The sequence below is a fragment of the Mustela putorius genome, unplaced genomic scaffold (genome assembly GCF_011764305.1).
Source record: "Mustela putorius furo isolate JIRA1106 unplaced genomic scaffold, ASM1176430v1.1 tig00003854_pilon_pilon_pilon, whole genome shotgun sequence".
Classification (NCBI taxonomy): domain Eukaryota; kingdom Metazoa; phylum Chordata; class Mammalia; order Carnivora; family Mustelidae; genus Mustela; species Mustela putorius.
In genome coordinates, this window is record NW_025422006.1 from 6,479,741 (window position 1) to 6,505,335 (window position 25,595).

Sequence of the window (25,595 nt, forward strand, 5' to 3'; positions counted from 1 at the left end):
GATAATCTTATCTAGTTCCTGGTCTTAGAAGAAAAGCAATCAACTTTTCACCGATAAATACAATGTTAGCTTTAGGTTTTTCATAGATGCCCTTTCTGGGCTTGTAGAAGTGCTCTTCTACCTCGGTAGGATTTGTTGAGTGTTTTTTCAAGAAGGGTATTAGATTTTGTCAAATGCTTTTTCTTCATCTCTTGAGATGACTGAATGGGTTTCGACTTTTATTCTATGAATTGAGTGTATCATATCAATTGATTTTCCCAGTGTTGCATTGGCATCTTGCATTCCTAAGATAAATCCTACTTAGCTGCAGCATATACCCTTCTTATGTGCTGTTGAATTCAGTGTTCATTTTGTTGAGGATATTTGTATCTAGAGTCATATTTTGGTGTTCAGTTTTCTCGTGATGTCTTTTGTCTGATTTTGGTATCAGGCAGACACTGGCTTCATGGAAGGAGTTGGAAGGTGATCTCACCCTTCTATTTTCTGGAAGAGCGTGTGAAGGATTGGAATTAAGTCTTCACTCAGAGCTGCTAGATGATTTCTGCATACTTGAAAAACACTAGGGATTTAAGAGGTGTAGACATTTGTAGGCAGCCCCAAGTGAGGGGTTCGAGGGAGACTTATTAGAAACTGAAGCTAGGGCTCTTGCACAAGTCCAGACACTGAGACGTGTCTCACTGGCCCTTGCCCTTCAGATGCCCTTTAGGTGTTGCTGAGTCTAGTCATTGTTTTGGCAGCGAAAGGAAGTACTGATAAAGAGGAAGGATTGTTCAAAGAGATTTTTCTGAGGCTTTAGCCCACATGGTAAAGTCACTAATAAGTATGTGACAGTTATTTCTAATGACTTTCCAGGGGAGTAACTGACAACCCAGAAATCGGGAATTATTGTGTTGCCAAAGGAGAGACACTCTTAATTAGCTACCCTCTGAGAGGCAGAAAAGGTCCCGTGTGTGTGTGTGTGTGTGTGTGTGTGTGAAGAATGTGACAATTAAATTACTGAAAATGACATAACATCCTCTGAATATAGTCTTACTCTGTTGCTAGTGAAATTATAGCAACAATTTTATGACGAATCAAAATAGATGTCAGGGCTGCTTCCCTTGACATCTCAGTGGAAGGGAAACTGCAATTAGAAACTTCCACTAATTAAATACTAAAGAGTACTTTCTGATACCACATGGATCAGTGCTAGCAAAGACAATTAAGGAAAATGTGTGTGTGTGTGCGCGCGCGCGCGTGTGTGCGTGCATGCTCACGCTCACGCGTTGTGTACACGAAGGCAATTTTCTTTGTGCTCAAACCTCATTCTCAACGCCTTATGGGTCAGGGTACTCTGTGTTGCTGTGGAGATTCATGCTCGTTATACAGTAAAAAGTTCTACTGAAAAACCTGAGAGAAGTGTAGTTAGGATTGAGAGAAGATGAGATGGAAGCTCTCACTTGGGACCTGAATTTCTGGAAAAAGGCAAACTTTAGGGAGAAGAAAATTCCGTTTCTCACACTGGCCTCCTGGTAGGCAGAGACAGACGTTCACTCGGCGAACATCACTGGCAAAGTGCTTAGGGTACTTTTGTGATTGCAGTTAACGTAAACGGAAGGTGCTTCTATCATTGTTTCCTTCTCTAAATTGTAAGCGCTTAGAGAAAATTTGAAAACTTCCCATTAGATGAAAATCTGTAAACATACAGCAATGCTGCCACTAATGAGCATAATTTATTCCAGAAGCTTCTTTAGCACAGCGAGGAAGAGCGGAGGAGTCGTAGGTAGAGGTTGTCCAGGGAGAGCAGTGGTAGGGTGTGTAAGGGTGTACCTTGTTACAGGAGATGTAGGATTCAGGAGACCAAGGCTCTGGGTGGGTTCTGCTACGTAACATTGGGCAAGTTCCTTCCATTCTTTGTGCCTAACCCGAACACCAAAAGGGCTGAGCTTGAATTATCTATCAATGCCAACGATCTCTAGATCTGAGTCCCTGAATGGTGAGTTCTACCGGGGCAGGGAATTTTGCCTCTTTTGTGCACTGATGTACCTCTGATATACTCCAGACTATAAGCATTTGGTGAGTGTTGAATGGAATGTATACTATTTGGAAGGCACTGTCTCCTTCCGTCCAACTGGACAGATGGGGGTTTTCTAATCCTATGGCTCGGGGAGCACAGGGAGAGAAGGAAAGAAGGGGAGGTCGATCTCCATCCCTGTCCGTTGACTTCAAGAGTAGATCCTGCCAGAGCCCATGGGTAATCAGGCTTACAAAAGGCGAAAGGATGTATAAGCCTTGGACCTCGGACATCTCTTTTAACCTGGGAAGGTCTCTCTGCAAGAAACCTAATCTGGACACTGGGTGACTGCCTTCCAGTCAGCGGCCACTTCCTTTGTCAACATGAAGCCAAGGGGCACCTTGCTGCTGTCTGTGTACATAGATCACCTGGGGCATGTCTTATAAATGGCTTTGTTCCTAAGTTCACTAATCAAAGCATCCCTGGGAAGCCTGCTTAGTAGAAACGGGAAACTCAGTGATTAAGTGTCTGGAAAAAGCCATTTTATGAGGGTTTCCCTCAGTCCCTCATGCCTTCCCCGTTCCTATGAACACCTTTTTCTCAGCACATGGATGCTTCCACTCCTCAGAGCTGGTCAATGGTAGGGATTTTTGCCAAGTAGGAGAGGCTGGACTACAAACTCTAGGAAAGAGCTTTTGGTTTTTGCAGGGTTTTTTTGTTTTGTTTTGTTTTTGATTTTTTTTGCTTTTGTTTTTGCTTTGTATCGCAATTAACACCTCTGCAACATACCCTTCTCCTTCAGCATCCAGAGCAGCAGCCAGTTCCGTAAAGAGAAGACCCGTGAGGAAGTGTTGCTGGCGGTACTCCGGGGTCAGATCGAACATGCTGGCAATCTTCTGGTCCTGGAAACTGGAGCAGGAGCTCGAGTTCTACAAAAATGCAAGGATTTAAATTAAAAAATTTAATTTTTTAATTAAATGATTTTTTAATTTAAATGATGCTTGTTTAAAAAAAAAAAAAAAAGGAAAGGAAAAAAAAGAAATGCAAAGAGCAGTTCCAAAAGGAACAGGAACAGGAATTAAAATCACAATGGCCCGTACTTCAGGAGCCACGCAGGCTTGATCAGCCCTTCCCAGAGACAGTCCCCAGGAGGGAGCTGTACCCCTGGTGGTCGCTTTGTGTTCCCATCCCTGCTGGCAGAGAACTGTCCATTGGGAAAGATGAAAACAGAGCCCCCAGGGTCTCTCACAAAAGGACTCCTACTCCCTTCCCCACCCCAGATCAGAAGCAAAGATGAAAGCTTCCTCTCGTATCATATCCTTGTATCCCGTGGATCGTGGATCGGGAAACCCAGGGAAACAGGCACTGTGTCCCATGCTGTGGCTTTGAGCAGGGCATGCCTCTCCTACAAACTGCGTCCTTGATTTGAGGTCCCTGTTTTCTCCGAGGCACTTCTCAGTCTGGCTTCCGCACACTGCCCAAATTCTGCTGCCGGGACTAGCAGGGGAGTCAGGCAGGGGAACTGTCAGAGTGTCTGGAAATCCTTTACAGCTGGGTGGGGCTGGAGCCCACCCTGTGGGCCCCAGGGTTGCTAACTTCCTGGAGTAGTCAGAGGGCAATGGGGTGGAAGACTCGGGGCAAAGTTAGCCCATTTGGAATTGCTGCTCTAAGTCTGATCCTCCCCAAGGCACATGGAGACGGTCTTGTGGCTGACAACTAGCTCCTGTCTATTGGAAGAAATGGCTACATTTTCTTTTTTATTTAGTAAGACAAACCTTCACTTTTGTATTAGTCTCAAGGAATATGCAACAAAAATAGACCCTAACATGGAGAAAACTTGCTTGCTGTCCTGAGCTACTACTGATTTGTCACCTATAAATGGAATGGGGTTATAAAACAGCATTTCCTTAAAGTTTTTCTAGAGGGCACAAGTCCCTTGAGAAATCTATGGGGGCGGGAATAAAAAATAGCAAAATCACTTTGGGAATCAGTGTTTATTAAACACTTTTTTCCTCCACCCTTTGGGTATTTACAATTTACACTAACAAGCTAGAGATTCTTGGGTGGTCTACTGCAAACAGACCTGTTAACACAGGTTAACAAAACAGGGTTTCCAAAACTTATTTGACTCTGGAATTCTGTATTTGCATAATACCTCTAGAATCTGGGGCCCCTGCTGAACCTAACCTGTGAGAAACTGTTACCACAAAAGATCAGCCACGTCAGTCAAAGCCTTGTCTCTAAATATTATACAAGTGTTATTTGTGTGTGTGTGTGTGTGTGTGGCAGTTAAAGAACAAGACTCATTAGAAATACATTCTCTATAAAAGAGACTGTCGGATTCATTTATAACAAGGTCTTTTTAGTGCTTCAAGAACTAAGTAATCTGGAGTATAATTCAAGATGGACTCATCTTGCACCCAACTGCATTTTATAACAGTACCAACAGAAAGTTCTAGAATAGCTCAAAGATATAATACCAGTGTTAAAAACCACTAGTAGATCATTTCGGAATAAACATAAACACATAGGCAACTTCAGAAATTTTACGGTTCTGGGGTGCAGAAAAAGGAAAGTGAGCAAAGAAGATGGTCCCCCTCATGTGGAAAGATGATTAATGCCAGAGAGAGGAAGCTACGTGGCTTATCTATGCATTTCTAAATTTTCATCATGCGTGTGGATTCTGTGCTCTTCCTGGCTTCATCAAGGATGCCTGAGCTTAGGAAGAAACCAGTCACAGACCGTGTTAGGGGTCAGTTAGATGCACAACACTGGGTACCGTCTTTGTGTGCATCTGGATCAACCGATCTAGCGTGGACAGCTTGATTTTCCTCTTAATGAATAAGACCAACCTTTACAGTAATAAACGACTCGACTAATCAAATCAGATTTTGAGGAATTCTGGAGCTGATCACCTGGGAAGAGATGGAGGGGCAGGGGGACGCCGGAGCAGCATCGACGTTCATAAAGAAGAGGTTCAGATTCAGGTAGTGCTCGTGGCTGCAAAGAATTCTCAGAAACTCCAGCCTCATGGAAATGAGCGTCGGAAGGTTGGTGAGCTTGGCCGACAGCTGGGAAGAAGAATGAAAAGAGGAAAGAAGTGTTTATTATAAGGCAAACGGAGTCCAAGCTGGCAGATACAAAAATCTCCTTTCTCTCCAGATTAGGACAATCAATTTAATAAAAATGAATAGGACAGTGCAACAGATGGAAAGTTCTATATTCCGGGGAGGCCCAACGAGTGGTCACGCATCACTGTTCCCCTTAATAACTCTAGCCCAACTCTAGCCCGGCTCCTTGACCCAACGCCCACCCTTGTCACATCTACAGTGCTGTGGCCAACCTGGGCAGCAAATAAGCTGGAGGTATGTCTTCGGGGTCACATAATGTCATTAATTTCACAATTAATGTCACTGTATCTGAGGAGCTAAATGAAAGGAGTTGACCCCACATGGGGCCACACAAAATTAACAGAGTAAGACTGGGTGACTCTCACATCATGACTGTTCTTTTGTAGTTGCTAATTAAAGTCCCCAATGGGGAGTTCTCAGACCAGTTCCCTAGGTAAAGGCATCACCTTACCGAGGAAAGTATGTGGTCCCAGCAAAAAGATTGGCGTTTGCCCCAAACTAAGAGGGGAGGAAGTGGAAGAGAAAGCAAGAGACAGCTGGGAGAGTCTTTCCTTCAACGAGGAAACCATGAGAAGTACAGCATAGGGAGGACAGTCAACCGCACTGTAGGAACACTGTACGGTGACAGTGGGGACCACACTTGTCGTCGTGAGCACTGCGCAATGTATAGAACTGTTGGATCACAATGTTGCATACCTGAAACTAAGGTAAGATTCTACTGTTAATTTGACTTCAATTAAAAAAATTAAAACAAAAACAAACCACGCAATAAGCAACGGAAAGCTGACAACAGTGACAAAATGGAAGAGAACATTTGTTTCCCTCAGGGGAGGTGACAACTGAAGACCCAGACTCTGAAGGCAGCTTCTTTTAAGGCAAAACAAGGAAAAGGGGGTCATGTGGGACCGTGAGCCTCTCAGTTCATCATCAGCAACCTCGCGCCCCAGCAAGGGTCCTTGTGAATGGACACACCTCCTCTTCGTGGACTCTGAGAGTGATTTTATAAATGACATAATTGAAATGAGCAACATATTTCAGCCATCTTAGAAGAAGCCGTTGCACTGTGGGTCACTTTGCTTATAGGATGGGTGAGTCTGTAGTTAGACTTTTACTTGAAACAAATGAATACTGTTACATGTTACGTAAAAAATAAAATGTGGCTTTTGTGCAACAAAGTTACCAGAACCTATGCTCTTTGTCAGTGTGTCTTGCTGGCTGACTTTGGACGAGTGGAGCCACCAGTAAACTCAACTGATCAGAACTGGATCGCATGCCCCTCACCAAATGGTCCCTCACCAGGAGCTGCTGGGTCAAACCAGTCAGAATGTGAAAGCATAAGATATTTGTCCTTGAAAGAAGGTCACAGTATAGGTATCTTCAATAGGTCCCTTGAGACTTCATTAAAGATGGGAATTTCAAAAATATTTTTGGTGATGTTGAGAACAAAATAAGATACAGTTCTGGAAACATCCTCCCCCAAGGTCAGGACCCATGGTGGCACTCCCCAAGGGATGGGTGTTCCCTTAGTGGCAGGCTGAAGGCCACCTCAAGCAACTGAAAAGCTTAGATTTGTGTATTGTTAGTGACTATTTAAAAAAGGCTGAGATCATACCCATGGCCACATGGTCTATGAATGGCAGAAAACATGATAGAATGTTTTGGGTGATGGTACGCAAAATGATAAAATCAGAAGACTTTGGAAGAATATAACTCGCCTCAGGTAGGATGCTCATACTCCACCTACATAGCTGGGCTCAATTGCCCTCAACTCCAAGCACTGATCACTGCAGGTCTGAGTACTACACTATTTATGCTAGCAGTACCCACAGACGTCACTGGCAAACAGAGCACAGAATCAAAACGACAAAGCCTGAACAAATCTAATCCAATTTTGGCTTTTTTTTTTTTAAGATTTTATTTATTTACTTGAGAGAGAAAGAGAACAAGAGAGGGGGATGGTCAGAGGGCGAAGCAGGCTCCCTGCCGAGCAAGGAGCCCGATGCAGGGCTCGATCTCAGGACTCCAAGATCATGACCTGAGCCAAAGGCAGATGCGTAACCTGCTGAGCCACCCAGGGGCCCCTCAGCTCTGGCTTTTGGCAGATGAGGGAGCTACGGAGGCCAATGTAAGGCTGCCCAAATCACAGAGGCATAGAACGGCATCACGGGAATTAGAACACAGGTCTCCAGATTCCAAGTCTGAGGCTCTCTGGAGGCTGAGACACAAAAGAGGAAGAAAGAGAGGGGAAATGAGAAGCAACCCTAATGTAGAAGAAAAGGAGAAGATTGAAAACACAGAGAGAGAAAGAGAGAAGAAAGGAAAGCAAGAGAGAAAGTATGAAGGGCCTGTGCAGGGCAGCCGGCCTCTCCTCTGGATGCCTTGTTGGTTTTTCAGTGATGGAAAGCGTCCACATGTGGTAGAGTCTCTCCTTCACTGAACGCGAGCCAGGCAACTCTGAGCTGTTTTCCGAATAGGCCCACCCTTGGGCACGTCCCCGAGAGCTCGATTTTAGCAAGGATCCTACTTCATCAGTTTAGCCGAAGTCCCCCCGTCCCCCCAACCTCAACGTCTCATCCCTCAGCGGCCCCCGGATGGTTTCTGGTCGCCCTGGTGTGTCGTCACCAAGAATCCTCTTAGGGTGGTTCAGCCAGAATCCTCCTCACTTCTGAGGCTTCTGCTTATGAATTTCTTATCCACGAATCCCCCCACCCCGCTCCCTGGGTCCAGGTTCCCACTTTTCCTTGTCTTTGTAGTTGAGTCCAGTGTCCAGTAGGGTGAAATCGCATTGCAACGGTCCCCACACTTATCTCGATGGCCTGAATAAAAGTCTGCCTTACTGTTTAATAAGCGTCATGATTCACTTTTTCTTTAAAAGCGGCTCTCCATGGGCCTACCGTGATGTTCAGTATCTCCTTTCTCTATATCCAACTTTAAGTTTTGAAAAATGGATTAATTTATATTTGTAATTCATCCAATGACCTGTTTTGAAAAACATATACACTTATATTTGCAATCCATCTGATGACCTCCAAGTTCTCAATAGCTAAGACGGAAGGCACAGAGGAAAGGCGTCGTCTTCCAACCCTCCATTCTGGTGGAATCCGAAACAGAAGACCCACACAGGGTCAGGAGGTCGGGGCCCTCAAGATGCTGGTGTTCTGGGAATCCTGAGGTTTCCCTAGGATTCTCCTTTTACAGGTCGGTTTCCTAATCAGTAGCTCCTTTGGAAAAGTCAAGGTCTTTTGTGGGGAGGAATGGGGAGAACCTTTTCTATTACAAATGAGGAAATGAGACCCAGAGAATTTGAATGAATTACTTAGGGTCACCAAGAGATTAACCGCGGAGAACCAGGCCTGATGGGAGAGGGTAATTAGAGTTAGGCAGACGTGGCTCTTTCCAACCTGGGCAAATTACACGACTCTTCCAAACCTCGACTTTATCATTTGCAAAAGGTAGAAGACACCTTGTAAGGACTAAGGGTACTGTTTCTAGAAAACGTTCAGCCCAGTACCTGGTTTTCAGGAAGAACCCAGCCATGGTGACAGGGCTGGTGACAGTTCAGGGAGGTGGGGGTTGACAGTGGGAGTCGGAGGTAGTGACGGTGCTGGTGGGTCGTAGTGACATGGCAGTGACAGCTGGGGGGGGGGGTGGCTGGAGCAGGAATAAGGAAGGAAAGAAGAAGCAACCACACCAGCCAACCACTATTCATGTGACTACTGTTGGGGCAATTTAAGGAGAATGGCGAACAAAAGAAGAATTCTACTTAAAAATCTGAGCTGTGGGCTAAGACGCTAAGATGCTAAGACGCTCTTAAATTGTAAATATCTGCTTTGTGCTCGGTGAGGTTCGAGCTATTTGGCCGATTTTATCAGGGTTCTTTAAAGCCCAAATCCACAAGCACTTTTTAATTAATGGCCCTAATATGTGAAAAGAGACCTCATACGTTGAATTCTAGACCTGGTCTGAGACCCAACGTGACCATCACGTGATTTCTATTAATTGCTCCAGTGAAGACAATCAGAGCACTAACACCTCCCAGTTCTGCCACATTTAACTTGTTGACCCTTCTGTGCTGGGTTGGCAAATGCTCTGGGAATCTCTGCGGCCCCGTATGTCTAGGGATGTCCACGGCAGAAGACAAATGACATAAAATGATCGTGAAACCCAGAACATACAAGAGTTAAGCTAACTTGGCAATGAGCATGACGTTGGACAAAAAGGAACCAGGGACATCTACCCAGCTACGTCTGTGGGACACTCACCTGGTTACAGTAATGTTTGATGAGGTTAAACACGAAGCCTCGATCCATGAGTGAGAGAAGGTCATACAGGAAGAACGCCAGGCTGATGTTCATCTTTTCTGCCTGTTCATTTTCCTTAAAAACAAACCAACAATAAATAAATAAATAAATAAATAAATAAAACAACCACCACCACCAAAAAAAAAAAAAACCAACACCTGAGTCATTTTGCGGGAAACCCTGATCACAAACAACCAGGTCCATGGTGGGAAAGATTCACTATTATTTCGGCCACTGTCCCTAGGGAAGACACGGGACGAAGCTGGTGACCCTGCAAATACCAGTCAGCCCTTAGCAGGTGCCATGCGTGTGAGGTTGAATCAAACATTTCTTCATTTACAGTTAGTATTTAGGTACTTTTTCTTCCATCTACTTCCCCCTACATGCATATTGACCGGTACATAATGAGGCTCGTTCTGCATACACGGTGTTGGGCCTCTCATCTTCTCATTCAGCATTATACTAAGGACACCTTCCCGCACGTTTAGCATTTCTTCAAAACCCGTTTTGAATGGCTGTCTCATATTTTTTCACACGCTTCTACCGGAACTTGTTTGATTCTGGTAACTATTGCTTTGGCAAAACTAACGTGAAAGGTACCCGCTCTCTTCAGTGAGACAGATGCTTTATAGTTGAGAAAATCTCATCAGGATACAAGAACCGGTTTTTACGAAAGGAGTTCTTTGCCCTCCACTGAGGCAGCGTTCCCACCCAGGAGAGGTCAGAGCCGCACACGCTAGAGCGAATTCTTGCACCGACAGAGACAATGACTGCAGTTTTCAACCGGACTTCAGAGCCCCTGGGGAGTCCCTTTTCCAAGTTTATGTCCTTCATTCTCAGAAGGATAAATCACTTTTAAAGATTTTTTTTTTAATTTATTTGACAGAGAGAGATCACAAGTAGGCAGAGAGGTAGGCAGAGAGAGAGGAAGGCAGAGAGAGAGGAGGAAGCAGGCTCCCTGCTGAGCAGAGAGCCCGATGCGGGACTCGATCCCAGGACCCTGAGATCGTGACCTGAGCCGAAGGCAGCAGCCCAACCCACTGAGCCACCCAGGCGCCCGATAAATCACTTTTCTCTGCCTCTATTGAAAATCCGATTTCAGAATGTGGTCCTTTTGTTCTGATGGGCTGTTTGCAAATTCGGGCCAACCCGCACAGCTCCTGGGATGGAGCGGGACCTGACAGGGAAGTTTCCATCTATCTCTGTGGCAAGTCTGCCTGCCCCAGGGTCCGGCGGAGGGACCACTCCCGGGGAGCTGACGTTAACTGTCTGAATATTCTGGGCTTGGAGTCTTCTTCAGCCCTGGCTTTGCTGCTACCCGCGTGGATTTTGGAAACTCTATCAACCTCACTGCAACTCCTTTTCCACGCCTGCCAAAATGCAGACAGCCCTGCTGCCCTGAGACGTTTTGCCGCAAGAAATAACCACACGGAAATCTCCCAAGCATATTCTTAATTACAATAAAGGTGTTAATAATGACCACTGCAGCCTCACATTTTACAGTCACCTTCTAAAATGGTTCTACTTCATTTTATTCACTTTGCAACTTCCTATTGTGACATAATTTCAAAGACAGAAAAGGTACAAGAAGAATGCAAAGAACTCCTATGCGTCCTTTGACCTGATTTATTAATATTTTATCTTTGGCTACATTAGGCTCATTCATTAGGCTCGTACATTAGCTTTATCCTACTCTCTCTGTATATAATGAGTGTTTGGGTTTTTTTTTGTCCAGTGTCATTGACCCTTAGAGTAGGCTGCAAAAATCAAACCCATGACCTCATATGTAACACTTCAAGATGGATTTTCTAAGAACCAGAACATTCCCTCTGGGATCTGCATGGACCATCCCCTAGCCCCACCCCAGCCGGTGTAATAACCACACTTAGGTGTCATGTTTACTTGCTGATATTTAAATCACTGTCTTAAGAGGATGCTTCTTTTTCTCCGCTTACGGAAATAACAGACGCGCAAGGGCAAAGATTTAGAAAATAAATAAAGGCCCCGTTACCTTCTGAGGTTTCACCAAAAGGGCTGCCGTCTCCGAGGTGACCACATTAACAATAGTAGTTATGTCATCTTTGAACCGGTCGGAAAAACGAGTCCTCCGAAAATTGTCCCGTTTGTCCATGTTATGCACGTACTGCGCCATGCTTTTCACCTACAGAGGGGGCGGAGGAAACGCAGAAATTGGTGAACTGCCTGCACGGGGAGAAGGGGCGAAGACGTGAAGGAAAGCTCATGAACTGTGGACTTCCTAATGCTTTATCTACCCGGGGGGTTGCCCAAGAAGACTCTGGACAAGAAATGCTCTTGAGACACAGAGGGTTACCATGGTGGCGGGAGTTGGGAAGGATGTCCTCCTCTTGAACCCAAGTCAGGGCGCTTCCTTCTTGCTGCTCATAAAGCCAGGGAGCTTCATCCTTTAGCTATAGTGTAGGAAGACTCCCCTTCCTCAACCACCCATGGGAAGGCGGAGCTAGATGGGGATCCGTCCCCTTCCGGGCCCTGCTTGGTGACGGCACCAACGAGTGACACAGAAGGAACTGTTTATGGTACAGTTTTTCATGTGAACTGAAGTCACTTCTGTCCCCAAAACCACAATGAGGAGAAGAGGGGACAAATACTTCTCTTGAGTTTCAAGCTGAAACAGGGAGCGCAGTTTTCAAAAAACAATTCTTTGTTAAGCTAGCTGGAAACTTAACCACTATTTGCAACACTGTCTCCAGGAGAAGTTATGTTTTGAATTCAGTAAGACTACTTTGCTTTATGTATCTGCTTAAAGTATCTATTTATTTATTTAAAGAAAATGTATTAAAAATATACAATATACAATAATACAGCACATTTAAAATCAAGATCATAAAAAATATATATAAAAAATAAAATCAAGATCATGTTTTGATTTTGGACACCTTCTTGAGGCCAGGAGATCTGGGAGTAATACAAGCCCCTTTGACATCATCTGAGGTCATGTCTCCTCAGGAACACTCTGATGGGCAAGACTAGGAGTTCTTACCCTTGGATGCCTAACGTCTAAGGCCATGTTCATGAATGTCCCTAGACTAGTCAGAGAGTCATGGCAGAAAGAAATGGCCTTAGGAGTTAACTGCCCACTTTTGCCTGAAGATGACCCTCTAGGCCAGGGCTGGAAGAAGCTGGGACAAAGCCAGTTATATGGAAAAAATGCTCTCCACTCCTATGATGGGAGCTGAAGTCACTATATGGGAGAATTTCCATGCACGACCAGCAGATTTCTGGTTCCAAGAATTCAGGGCCAACAATTTTCATTAGCATTGAGACAAGCAAAGATAACAAAAGAAAAAAAGAAAAAGAAAAAGAAAAAAGGAAAAAGACAGAAGGTCGCACAAGAAGAGGCTAACAGACAGGCTTTATGTGTTTTATGTTTTCAGATGATACCATGGCCAGCTCAGAGGAGACCCAAGAATGTAGGATTCTAAGCCCAGCGAAAGGACCAATGGACTCTCTTCACTGTGTAGGGTCCTGCCTGGTTCCGGACACACAGAGGAGTCTGTATCTCACAGAGTCTCACATACTTGGTGGGAGGGAGGATCAGGAGAAGGGATGCGGACTGGGCTCCAGTTTTTGTCTGACGAACATGTCTCCCTCACTAGGTTCCTATCAAAGGACCTACGGAAGACAAGGCCTCTTTGTTTCGAGCTGTCCCCATCCTGATTTTTCTTCTGGCGAACTTGCCCTACACCAGACTTCTAGAACTCACTGTTTTATCCGGCTCCTTCCTGCTGAGCTTGGCCATCCTACAGCCAAATAAATAATTCTCACAATCCCCTACTTCCAACTGATGGCCTCTTTCCAGACTCTAAAGTCACTTGCCAGCTACGTGTCCTTCGGCTCTTCAGAGAAGAACATCCAGTAGAAATAAATACTGTGGATCCTTGGTCAATTATTTGTACGTGGGGTGAGGCAGGAAAATTCTTGCCCCCCTACTGGCCTCCATGACCCGTTACAGCCGGGGTACCTCTTAAGAACCCCTTGGTGAAATACTTCATGTTCTGAGTAAACTAGGTCACCTATTTACCTGTGGGTCTGCCTCAGCACTTTCTAGAAGCACAAGCATTTATTCATTAGCGAGTATGAAATTGGCCTGAGGCCTGTGTCCAACAGCTCTGAGGCCAAGTAGCTGCCCATCCGTGCTCGGGCATTAGTACAATTGAAGGATGTTAAAGGGCCCAGGTTGTTGGCTGAGTCTAAGGAGAGTGTCTTTTCTTTCTTGCAGGCTTCTTGGGGGAAAAACCCCTATTTTTGTTTTTCAGTAACTTCCAAAGCATCCGTAAGGCAAATGCACAAACAATGCATAGAGAACCATGCACTGCGTCTGAGTCTGGGGTAGGTTTCCTGCGCAAAGTTCTGGCTGGGGTGAAGACTTTCCATCTGACTCCGCCCCGGGTGCCGAGATCCAACTTTGGGTGTTTTGTATTTAAAAATGGTGTTTTGTGTCAATCTCATGCCCTCGGGAAGCTGATCTCTATGGAGGACACCAGGAGGACACCTGTCAGGTCTCCTTGCCCTCGGGCTTCTGCTTGAAGTTGGCCAAGGGAGGCACCGGCAGGGAATGAGTGAGGGAGAGGGAGTCCACTCCGCTGTGCTCATCTGGGCCGCAGCAGGCTTCTGGCAGGGCCGACATTCTGTAGGACTCCGGCTCCTATGGGGGTGGGGGGGCTCCGCTCCGCCTCAACTTTCTCTAAATCCCAGTTACGCTCTTCCCCACCGCTCTGCAAAGGCTTTGCAGGCCATGATAAAATTCGTGATTTTCAGTACACCGGAAATCATGGATGGTTTTCCAAAGGAGACCGGCATGACCTGTGGTAAGAATCGGCAGCCCGGGGCAGAACGGATGGGCCGGAACAAAAAGACAGGCAGGTGGGCAAAAGGAGAAGTGACTTCGAGAAGCCTCCAAGAGAGGAGAGGGGAGGGGCGCGAGGTGTGTTTTCAAGGCAGCAGCCACAAGAGCGAGTGGAAGCCAGCAGAGGAGTGAGGCAGAGCTGGGTTTTGAGGAACAGTCCCAGGTTCTTCGCGGGAGCAACTCTGCAGATAAGACGTCAGTTCCTAAGGGGTGGGGGAGGGGAGGGCAACTTCGCGGCCTTTCGGCCACGGGCCGCGGGCCTCGCTGAGCGCAGACAGAAACGGGCAAGAATCTCACCAGAAGCTCGAAGAAGAACCAGGCGTACTTGAAGACGGTTTCTCTCACCATCCCGGTGCTGACCACCATCTGCAGGGCGAGCTCCTCGTGGAAATGCTGGGCGACAAGGACAAAAACCAGTCCGAGAAGGCAGGGGCTCTCGACACCCTCATGCCCTCTGTTTTGTACCAATGGTTACTTCCTGGCATGGGCATCCCCGCTGTCCCGGACCCCGGCTGGATGGCAAAGTCAATGCCAGAGGTTAACTGAGGGGTAGGACCTTCCAAATGGGTTGGAGAAGGTCGGTGGCGGCATCAGGTAAGAGGGTTGGTTTGAAGGGACGGCCTCAGCCTGGGAGAAACTCTGCATTCTGGGGGAGCAGTCCGAACTGGGCTTCTTCCTTCCCCCCAGGCCCTGCTGCAAACCCTCTGCGTGACCCCTGGAAGCCGTTGCTCTTTCAGCCCTCCATTTTCTCGTCTGTGAAATCTAGTGGTTTCAATGTGGTAGCCATGTGGTAGCAATGGTGGTCAAAACGGACAGTGGATCTGGATCCCCTAGGGGGACTGTGAAGACACTCAGACTGCTGGGTCTGCCCTCATAGGTTTGGATTTGGATTTGGTGGGTTTCAGGTAGAGCCTGAGAATTCACGTTTCTACCAAGTTCCCAGGTGCTGGTGACGCCATTGGCGTAGGGACCTCCGTTAGAGAATCGATGTCTCCGTGATTTCTAAACTGCCTCCCGGATAGGACAGTTCTTGGTTTTTTTAATCCCACTACAGCACGGCGGGGAACATGATGGGCTGATGGGCAGATCCTTTGCATTACAGTGGTAGCAGCCTGAATTTCCAACTTCTCAACCCCCTCTGTCCCAGGGTCAGATTCTGGAAGCTTACTCAGCTCTGCTTTTCGCCTACACTTCCCTGCAAGTTATCCAACTGCTTGAGAGCAAACATAGCAGGGGGTGACTTTTGCATCTTTTGTACATTTCCTGTTCCCTGGTTTATCTGGCTACTTATACTCTTGACAACAGGTTTGCTGGGGAAGAAGCTCAAGACTGAAGGTAGGGCCGCCAGCTCCTCTCAGTTTGCCTGGGACTGCCTCGGTCTGAAAACAGAAAAGCCCTGCATCCCAGCGAGCCTTTGGTCCTGAGCAAACAGGGATGGGTGATCGCCTTGACTAATGGCAAAAAGGATGCCTGGGTGTTTGTGGGTATCATTAATCTGCTGACCATAAAACCTAGAATAAATACAGATGAACTAATTTATTTATTGTTCTGTGGGTAAAAGAACTAAAACTATTTGAACATCCTCATACCACACCCTAAGCCACTGGCACATACAGCAGTTAAGTCTCAAACTCAACCCCTCAAACAAAAACTGATTACAGCAAAGACTGTCCTTGATATGCCTTGACGGTGTGCATGCTGTACAGCGTGTCAGCAGCTCATTTCACTGTCTTATGCACATTATAATGGCAGACTTACTAAGCCGTGCTAAAAGGATACAAATGGAAACTCTACATGCAGATCTCTGGGTGTTCTAACTATTTAAGCTTCAGCCGGTTAACGACGATGAATCCAAAATGCTAAAGTGTTTCAGCATGTCAGAAGGTTCGCAGACCTTCTGCCAGCTGAGTCAAACCTTTATAACCTTCGGACACAGAAACACATTTGTCTGCTGTCCAGAGCCGTCCATGAAGCTCACCAGCCTGGAAGCGGTGGGAGGCGGATTGTCAACCCAGCAGGTGGTCTGCGTGTGCCGGTGACGTAAGTCAGCTACTCCGGGATCTTGCCCTTGTAGGAAAGCCTCACGCCACTGGCTTCAAAGGTAACCTCTGGGAAATAGGTCAGTTTGACTGCCAGAGTCTTAGAGATTAGAGGAAGATAAGCTGCTTCTTAAAGTAATTTATGTTGCTTACCAGGCAACATTATTACAAGAACACCTTGCTCCGGAGGTTAGAGAGGAGAGCCAAGCAGCTAAAATCCTTTTTACTGAGCTAGTGAACAAACAGTCTAAACTTCCCTCTGAGATGAAACAATTCTCTTCTCATCATTGAGAACAAAATCAAAACAAGGCAATGGGAAAGCCAAGTGCCATTGTTTGTTGCAGGAGGCGAGGCTGTAGGCAAACTGTGGCTTTCAAAAGAAGGTCGAATGGTTCGTGGAACCAGTTCCTGCCAAGCCCAAGGTCGAGTTTGAGGGTAAGTGAAATATCTTCAGCACCTCGCCCGATCTTCTTTCACTTTTTTAAAAATTAATTCCCTGTATCCCTCCCCAGAGGGTGCCCTGGGCCCGGATCACTGAGAAGTCAGCACCCTCAGACCCCCGCAGGACCCCCCCATGCCTGATCTTTCCCTCACTTGGTGCACAGCGAGCTGAGCTGAGGTTCGCTCCCCCCCTGGCATGTTTAATAAACATTCCCTGTGGCGTCAGCTGTTGCAAATGGCTTCCCCTGTTATCCTTCCACTCAGAGTATTTACATTTTAATAAGGATCTGGAAAGACTCTTGAGACCTTAACTTCAGTCACTACTCTCAGGGAGCAATCCTCGGGTGTCTGGCAGAGAAAAAACTGAAGCGAGACACCCCGGGCCCTCAGACCACACAGGCCATGGCGATGACTGGAGAATTCTGCTATTATCAGATGTTCTGGTGAGCAGCTTGTAACATCTCCCAGCTCCTAACTAAAGCTGATTAGAATGAATTTGGAGGAAAGCCTGTCAGGTCACCTGATGGAGGACTGAAATAAATGATGCCCAGTCATTGCCTTTTGCTTTTGCTGAGGATGAACTGTTCCCAGCCCACGTTCGACTGAAGAAGAAAGGAAGCCAGGCATTCTCTGACTGATGGACGCTGGACGAGCATCCCCTGGGAACTTGTTACAAATGCAAAATCTCAGGCCCAGCTTCGGAGCTATTGCATCAGAAACTCGGGGGGGTGGGGGGTAGGGTCCAGCTATGGGTTTTAATGAGCCCTCCCGGGACTTTGGGTGCATGGTAAGTTGGACCACCCTTCGGGAACAGGAATCACTTGGTCAAAAAAATGGATGACAAGGAACAGAGCTACTGATGTGTGTGTGTGTGTGTGTGTGTGTGTGTTGGTGGGGGCGGGGAAAGGAGGCAGAAGAGCCTTCTGACGGTGTCTGTTATCAATCACAATGAGAACAACAAGCAAATTGTCCTCACACTCAGTACCTTTTTGCTGGCCGGCCTCGGGGCTGTGGTCGAGCCTGGGACCTCGTTATTGGCTGAACAATAGTAGGACATCCGATTGCAGCTGCGATCTGAGTTCTGAAATACACAACCCATGACACATCCGCCAGTCGACATCAGTCCCCTTAGAAGCTGAGCCCGTGGCCTGGAACTCACACCCTCAATGTTCACTTATAACCTATTTCTTACTTTTTTTTTTTTTTTTTTTTTTTTTTTTTTTTTTTTTTTCTGGTTACAAAGGTAAAGCACTGATCACAAATGAATACAAAACAAAGCAAAGGATATAAAGTCACAGCACATTCTACTTGCTCCTGACACAATCCCTGTTAGTGGTTTCATGTGTAGAACAACAACCCATAGTTGCAAACCTAGTCAGGATTATCCTATGGTCTTGATGATAGCAAGGAATTTGAGAAAGAAGACAGAGGATCATCAGGGAAGGGAGGAAAAAACAAAACAAGATGAAACCGGAGAGGGAGACACACCATAAGAGACTTAATCTCAGGAAACAAATTTGAGGGTTGCTGGAGGGTAGGGCAGAGGAGGGATAGGGTGGCTGGGGATGGACCCTGGGCAGGGAAGTGTTGCAACGAGCACAGGTATTATAGAAGACTGAGGAAGCACAGGCCTGCACCCCTGAAACAAATGATACATTATATGTTAAAAAAAAAAAAAAAAAACCTAGTTAGGGACGGGGGTGCTGAAGTCTCTTGTATATTCTGACTTTTGGGGGGAGGTGGGGAGCATAAAACAAAATGTGGGAACAGCGCCTCTCTGTGGGCTAGGATGGTACTCTCCTGGGCTCCCAAACACTGTATTTAAAAAATTGTCAAAAAACCACTGTGGACAAATGCTCTCCCCTTTGAACAAAACAGTTAGATAATTCTTAACCCCATCCACAAAGAAATTTAGTATTTTCGCTTTTCTTAAAGGAAACCAGAACGATCAAGGCTGTGAATAATAGAGACAGGCCACGTGTCCCGGGAAATCGGGAAATGTCATTGCTTACAGGGAGGTCGTACTAGGGTGCGCTGGCAAACGTTTAGCAAACAGCTCTTGGAGGGAGGACCTGATTTGCAATATTTAGTTCTGTACCTTAAATGCTTTCATCACGACAGACTGCAAGTTCAGATGATGTCACTGGACACGGTGTTGGGAAGAAATACGCACCAGCGAACCATTATAGAGTACTTCCACCATACAGATACAAGAGACACAAAAAACCCTCAAGAACACAGATAAAAGAGTAAAATGTAGTAAACTAGCAAGGAAGGGATAGTGTCTGAGTACTGCCTTTCTAAAGCGGAGTAATTTCGGAGTTATGGACAAGTTGCAAAGGTGATCGAGAGTTCTCGCACAGCTTCTTTCTCCAGTTCCTCTTGATGTTAACATCTGACATCACTCTGGTACCTTTGTCAAAATTAAAAAATTATCATTGGCTCCTTACTAGCAACTAAACCACCGATGTAGATTTTACTAGGTTTCCATTGAGGTCCAGTTTCAGCTTCAAGATACAGTCCAAGATACCACAGTGCATTTAGATTATTTTAAATTCAATATAACTTGTTATTTTATATAATTTCATTTTTTAATAGCGTCTAACAACCGGCTCAGAAAATTCCAGAAAATTTAAGTGACCAGCTCTCAGAAACTGGTAGGAGCCGGCTCCAGCCCTGCCGTGCGTTGATTCTGTAAGTCAAAAACGCCGGGGTAGGAACAATTTCGTAAGGTGCGTACACACTCTAGATTGTCAGAATCTCCAGTGGCGGGTCCATAGATGATCCTTAAATCCATCCAGGGTTCAGAAACTCTACGGAGATGAGCAACGAGAGCCCCAGGGCAGGAGCAGACTCGCCCGGGATCACACAGTGGGGTGGTGGTAGAGTCCTGACCCAACCCCGGGGGTCTCCAACCAATTTTAGAGACCGGGGTCTCCAAATTCCTTTTTCTTACAATATACCGTCTCAAGTGGGTGGATTTTGTAAGAGAAATTATGTCAAAACTTAGAGAGTATGATTTATCATACTCAGGGGAAACAATATTACTCTAGAAGTTTAGTCACAGGGGCCACAGGTAACTGGAAAGAAAATTCAGATGAAGAATTTACGGCAGCTTTGTGCCGTAAATTTTATAGTGTATGGTTATATCACAAGCTCGAAATAAATTTTCAAATGAGACACACTCTACCAAAATCTGACCAGGATCCCTCCAAAGTGTCGAGGTCATCAAAAACAAGGGAAGTCTATGAAATTGTCACCACCAAGTGGAAACTAAGGAGACAGGACGATAAAATGTAATGTGGTATTTTGGCTGAGATCCTGAAACTGAAAAAGGACATGAGGGAAAAATGGAGGAAATCTGAATAAAATATGAACTTGGGTTAATAATGATCACAGACCGATATTAGTTCATGAATTAGAACATATGTACCATTCTAATGTAAAATGGTAATAACAGACGAGGCATGACAGATACACAAGCTTTCTGTACTCTATTCACGATAATTCCATAAATCTGCAACTGTTTTAAAATAAAAAGAATATTTATCAAGAAAAAGCAAAGATGGAGTGCCTGGGTGGCTCAGTGGGTTAAGCCTCTGTCTTCGGCTCAGGTTATGGTCTTGGGGTCCTAGGATCGAGCCCTTCCTGGAGCTCTCTGCTCAACAGGGAGCCTGCTTCCCCCTCTCTCTGCCTGCTTCTCTGCCTACTTGTGATCTCTCTCTGTCAAATAAATAAATAAAATACTTTTAAAAAAAGAAAGAAAAAGAAAAGAATTCATGGAAGAAAAACATTATAGCCTAAGTCATCAACGTCTCCGATCTGTTTTTGTTTATAAAACCTGGCTTTGCGGGGTGCCTGGGTGGCTCAGTGGGTTAAGCCTCTGCCTTCGGCTCAGGTCATGATCCCAGGGTCCTCGGGTCTAGTCCCTGCTGAGCAGAGAGCCCGCTTCCTCCTCTCTCTCTGCCTGCCTCTCTGCTTACCTGTGATCTCTGTCTGTCAAATAAATATATAAAATCTTAAAAAAAAAACAAACCTGGCTTTGCTCTGGGGATTACTCTATGGTATAATTAATCTATGGATGTTAACGAATGTTAAAGGGCAGGTATTAAAAAGTTAATAAAACGAAATAAAAAACAACTGTTCCAAGGCATAAAAAAAAAAAAAAAAAAAAAAAAAAAAAACAGCAGTTAAAGCTACATTGTTTCCCTTGAAAACAGACTCCAAGTGGCTCAATCAGCCGTGCTCTAAAAACTTCCCAACCACAGACTAACGGAGCAGATCAAATGCCAGTCTTGCCCCTGCCTCTTTCCAGAACGGTCTCAATCATGTCAAAACCTGAAGCATGAGAACATGTGACCAGCAGAACTGTGGCCCCAGCTGTGGTCCGTTTTGTGTTGTTTCTCTAAGTTTTCGCTAAAACTAAAAAAGCTCAGGTGCCTGGGTGGCTCTGTGGATTAAACCACTGCCTTCGGCTCAGGTCATGATCCTGGAGTTCTGGGATCGAGCCCCGCAACGGGCTTCCCTTGCTCTGCAGGGAGCCTGCTTCTCTCCTCCCTCTGCCTCTCCCCCTGCTTGTGTGCATGCTCTTTCTTTCTCTCTCTCTCTGTCAAATAAATAAATAAAATTTTTTAAAAAATAAAATAAAATAAAACTGAAAAAGCTCGTGTTGCGCTCCTGGCTCTGGCATCTCCCGTACCTTCGCAGCCATGATGTGCTTTACCTCCTGGTCGGCCGCGCAGTGTGTCCCCGCGAGGTCCGGGTTACTGCTGCTCATCACCCGGGCCTGCAGCAGCTTCGAGCTCACGGCGGCCGCGGACGTGCGTCCATACGTGTGGTAGCGCGGGTCAGGGAGGGCGGCGGTCCCACCTGCACCCCACCAGGCCCAGACATGTCAACAGAAAGAGGGGATCCGCGTCACTGAACCATGCTGGGGATGGAACTGAAGAGGGACAGGGTGGAGAGGGGAACAAAAACCCACCTGAGCAGATCTCGGAATTAGGGTCTTATCATCAAAGGCCTAGCGAAGGTCAGAGGAGCATGGTTTTGGGGGTAAGGAGATGAGGGCGAGGCTCCAGGGAGGGGTGAGGACTGTGGTAGCGGGAAACACCTGCCTCATCAGAAGGGGGAGGTGGCTACGAAGCTTCAGCCTCTTAGGGCCCCAGGGAAACAGCCCCCAGGGTGGCCCGAGCTGCAGCTTGCTCCAGACAAGCTGGAAATGGGGACTTCTAAATTTATTAATATTTAAATTAAGACAACTTTATAAGTCATGCAAGATTTTCTGAGATAGGAGAATCCAAGGATAAGTATATGTTATACATCATTTCTCACTTTTCAATAGGTGTATGTCTTCCGAAGTGATTATGCAAGTTCTTTAAAAACTCAGCTGAAATTATAGGTTTTCTGGGGCATCTGGGTGGCTCATTCGGTTAAGCGTCTGCCTTCGGCTCAGGTCACGATCCCGGGGTCTTGGGATTGAGCTCGGAGTTGGGCTCCCTGCTCAGCGGGGAGTCTGCTTCTCCCTTTCCCTCTGCACCCATCCCTACTCTTGCTCGCTCTCTCTCCACTTTTGCTCTCTCCCAGATAAACAAAATCTTAAAAAAACAAAACAAAACAAAACAAAAAAACAGGTTTATTTGTAATGACGTTGCATGGACTAATAAAAAGGGCAAGTTTCTTCGTTAGAACCTTGAATTTTGTAAACTTGTTGATGCTCTTTTTTACCTCCTGCTGACTGGAAGTATCAGGGGAGGACTACCTCTGTACGCAGCTGGGAAGGATGGAGAGATGCCCTGTTATTATTTCAGAAGTTGAGTTTGGGGGAAATGGGGGAAAGGGAGTTAGCTTTTCATCCCGAAAACTGGAGGAACCGGTGCTCACCACTACGCTGGGATATTTGTTTTCCTTCGTCATTCTTATCCTAGCATCCCAGACACCTGTTGTCTCCATTTTTTAAAATAAAAATCCTCACCCAAATCAAATTACCCACTGGGTTATCACAGAGGCAGAAAAAAAAAAAAAACCCAAGTCCTTCAGGTATAAAAAGAGGGAGGGAGCGGTGGCCTGGGTGGCTCAGTTAAGCGTCCAACTCTAGATTTCTGCTCAGGTCGTGATCACAGGATCCTGGGACGGAGCTCTGGGTGTTGGGTTCCGTGCTCAGCAGGGAGCCTGCTTGAACCTCCTTCTCTCCCTCTGCCCCTGCCCGTGCTCATGCGCTCCGTCCCTCTAAAATAAATGAATCAATCTTAAAAAAAGGGGGGGTGGAAGGGAGGCAGCAAGAAAGCGAGTCAGAAAATAAAAACTAGAAACAAATTTTCTAATTTCGGCATTCGCATAAGTTTGGTCTCACCAATACAAAAATAAATTAAAAAGTAATAAAATCAATTTTAACTGAAAAAAATCAAACATATAATTTAACTTTGGGCTTTTTATGATATTTTGAATCACCGGGTAGCAGGCCAGGCGCAGGGTCCCACCCACCAGGCACCCATGGCCGGGGTGGGGGTGGGGGGGGCAACCCTACCTGACTTGGGTGGGTCCCTGGGCGGCTCCGGCAGGCGGAAGACGTAGTGCACGTAGGAGGCCAGCAGGCAGTTCCTCCCGTGCTGGTCCTTGGCCAGGTCGTTGCTGTTGTGCAGACTGTTGGCTATGGCCACCACGGACTCAAACGCAAACTGGGAGAAGTTGGCTGAGGAACCAAGAGAAAGACAGGCAGCCTCACAACTGGTCCCGAGGGAACCCGAGCTAGAATGTTCTCTGGGGCAGCGTCAAGGAGTCCTCAGAGCGGACCTGCTGAACCAGGCTGGGCAAGACGGCGGCCAGGGCAGGGTGAGTGGTTGTGGGGACAACTCCTCCATCCCAGCTCTGCTGACTGCAAACCACGTCACCTCTCCCCCTTCCTCAGCCTCCTCTGGCCAGCACTGTGGGTCTTCACCGCAAAGACAGGAGACCGTCGAGGCAGCCTCCCCACCACCACCGAGCCGTGATCGTGATCGCAAGATGCCCTGGTGATTCTCACACGCCCTCCTGTCTGAGATGTGCCCTTGTGCCATGCAGTTTCTTGGCATATAGATTAATCTGGAAAAGTAGCTGTGCCGTGCTCTCCTCCAGGTGGGTCTACACAAAATGACTGATTTACCATGTACGGTCTTGTTCAGGAGCTCCCAGCCCTCCACAGTTTGGCTTCACCTCGTTACCCAAACTTGTTACCCTTCTTTCCTGCTCCAATTCAACTTCCTTTAAAATGAGGCAATTGTCCTGTCCCCATCACGTGTCTGCTCTGTCTCAGCTCTGCAATTTTTCGCATGTTGTTGTTCTCAGCTGGAAAGCCCTCTGTGCTCCCGTCAGCAAAATCCCACCAATTCTTCACCGCTGGGTCCCCCATCCACCTCCTCCATGAAGCCTCGGACATGACTCGGCACAAGGCTTCAGGGATGCCAAGACTCAAAGTTCTTTGGCTGCTCCCGGTGGTCACCTCTGTCTCCCTGAGCAGGCTTCCAGCCTCTGGGGAGAAGTGTATTTCTCCCTTCTTCTTGTCTCCACCCCTGTGATGACCAGAGCACCTGACATATTCTGAATAAATGCTTCTATGTTGAAGTGCCTCCACCTAGTTGGTGGCTGTTGGCCCAGGACGGGTGGCAACTTACTACAAAGAAGCAGCTTAAAACCTAGGAATGAATGGTTTGTCTACTGCACAGGTCTGTGTGCGAGTGCAAATATGTGGGGACATGGGAAGGAATCTGGGAACGGTGGAGCTAGCTACTCAGCAGGGCTCTAGCTGGAGAGGCAACGGATGCAGAGAGGAAACGCTGGTCTGCAACACAGGATACCTTAACTGTGGCACCATGAGAGACGCATCTCAGGACACGGCGTGAGCTGGGGATTCAGAGGTCCTCTTCTCCCCTGGCTCTGAAGGCTGCCCAGCGTGTGCCAGGCTCTGAGTGCCCCATTGTGTGAGTCACTTCTCTTCTGACACTCCCAGGAAGGTGTCTTTTGATACCATTTTCAGAACCCCTTCTGTTCTGAACCAGACACTCCGGGTTTCTGCGCTTGCCCTGCACATCTGACTATCCCTATGGGGGCCCCCTGTCCCCCACCCATCCTTCAAAGCTATCTCAAATACCTCTGTCTTCCTCCTGGGGGCCTCCTTCGTCCTCCCAGATTGAGGTTCTCACCTCCCCCCCAATATTTAGCTGTGTCCTTTAGAGGACGGTCCTGCGCTGATGCTCTTTGCTCAGTTTCAAGTTCTCTGAGGTCCCACAGGCTCTCAACTGTTACTGCCAAGCCCACAAGACGTAGCAGAGCCCTGGGAGCAGGGCTCTGAAATGTCCGAAAGACATCTGCAAGTCTGGGGAGCTCAAAAGGACATCAGCCCAGCTGAAAACAGCGGCCAACAAAGGCGCCCCACCACCTGGCCTTCTCCTGCAGGAGTCGGGAGGACCACTGGACCCAGGTCTTACGTGCCATTGTCTCCAAGAGAAGTCTTACACGTTGTATTCAAATAGTGGTAATTTGTGCCAAGTCAGCATTTAAAATATACTTTCGGAAAGTGGATGAGTGGTTGTCAGGGGCTGAGGGGAAGGGAGAATGGGGGGGGCAGCTGCCAAGGGGCACGGGTTTCAGTTCGGGCTAATGAAAATCTCCTGGAACTGGAGACCAGTGATAGTTGCCCAGCCATGAGATGGGCTAAAAGCTAATGAATTGTACACGTTGGTGGATTTTAGGGTATGTGTTTTATAGCTCAATTAAAGAAGTGATCCCACTGAGTTTCCATTTAGAGAGTTCCTCTGCCGCCATTTAATACGA

General features: G+C 46.7%; 1 protein-coding gene across 3 annotated transcripts in view; it reads right to left on the reverse strand.

Moving 5' to 3' along the window:
* DOCK8 (dedicator of cytokinesis 8) overlaps positions 1–25,595 on the reverse strand; it is a 202,626-nt gene that overhangs the window by 47,824 nt on the left and 129,207 nt on the right. For 2 of the 3 annotated variants that reach the window (XM_045065054.1, XM_045065056.1), the window contains 8 exons: positions 23,314–23,478; positions 21,490–21,659; positions 17,776–17,871; positions 14,608–14,703; positions 11,437–11,586; positions 9,387–9,500; positions 4,909–5,064; positions 2,783–2,922 (listed from right to left, as the gene is read on the reverse strand). In XM_045065054.1, the coding sequence (XP_044920989.1) occupies positions 2,783–2,922; positions 4,909–5,064; positions 9,387–9,500; positions 11,437–11,586; positions 14,608–14,703; positions 17,776–17,871; positions 21,490–21,659; positions 23,314–23,478 (1,087 nt within the window). The remainder of the gene's footprint in view (positions 1–2,782; positions 2,923–4,908; positions 5,065–9,386; positions 9,501–11,436; positions 11,587–14,607; positions 14,704–17,775; positions 17,872–21,489; positions 21,660–23,313; positions 23,479–25,595) is intronic. The other variant, XM_045065055.1, reaches the window with a different exon arrangement.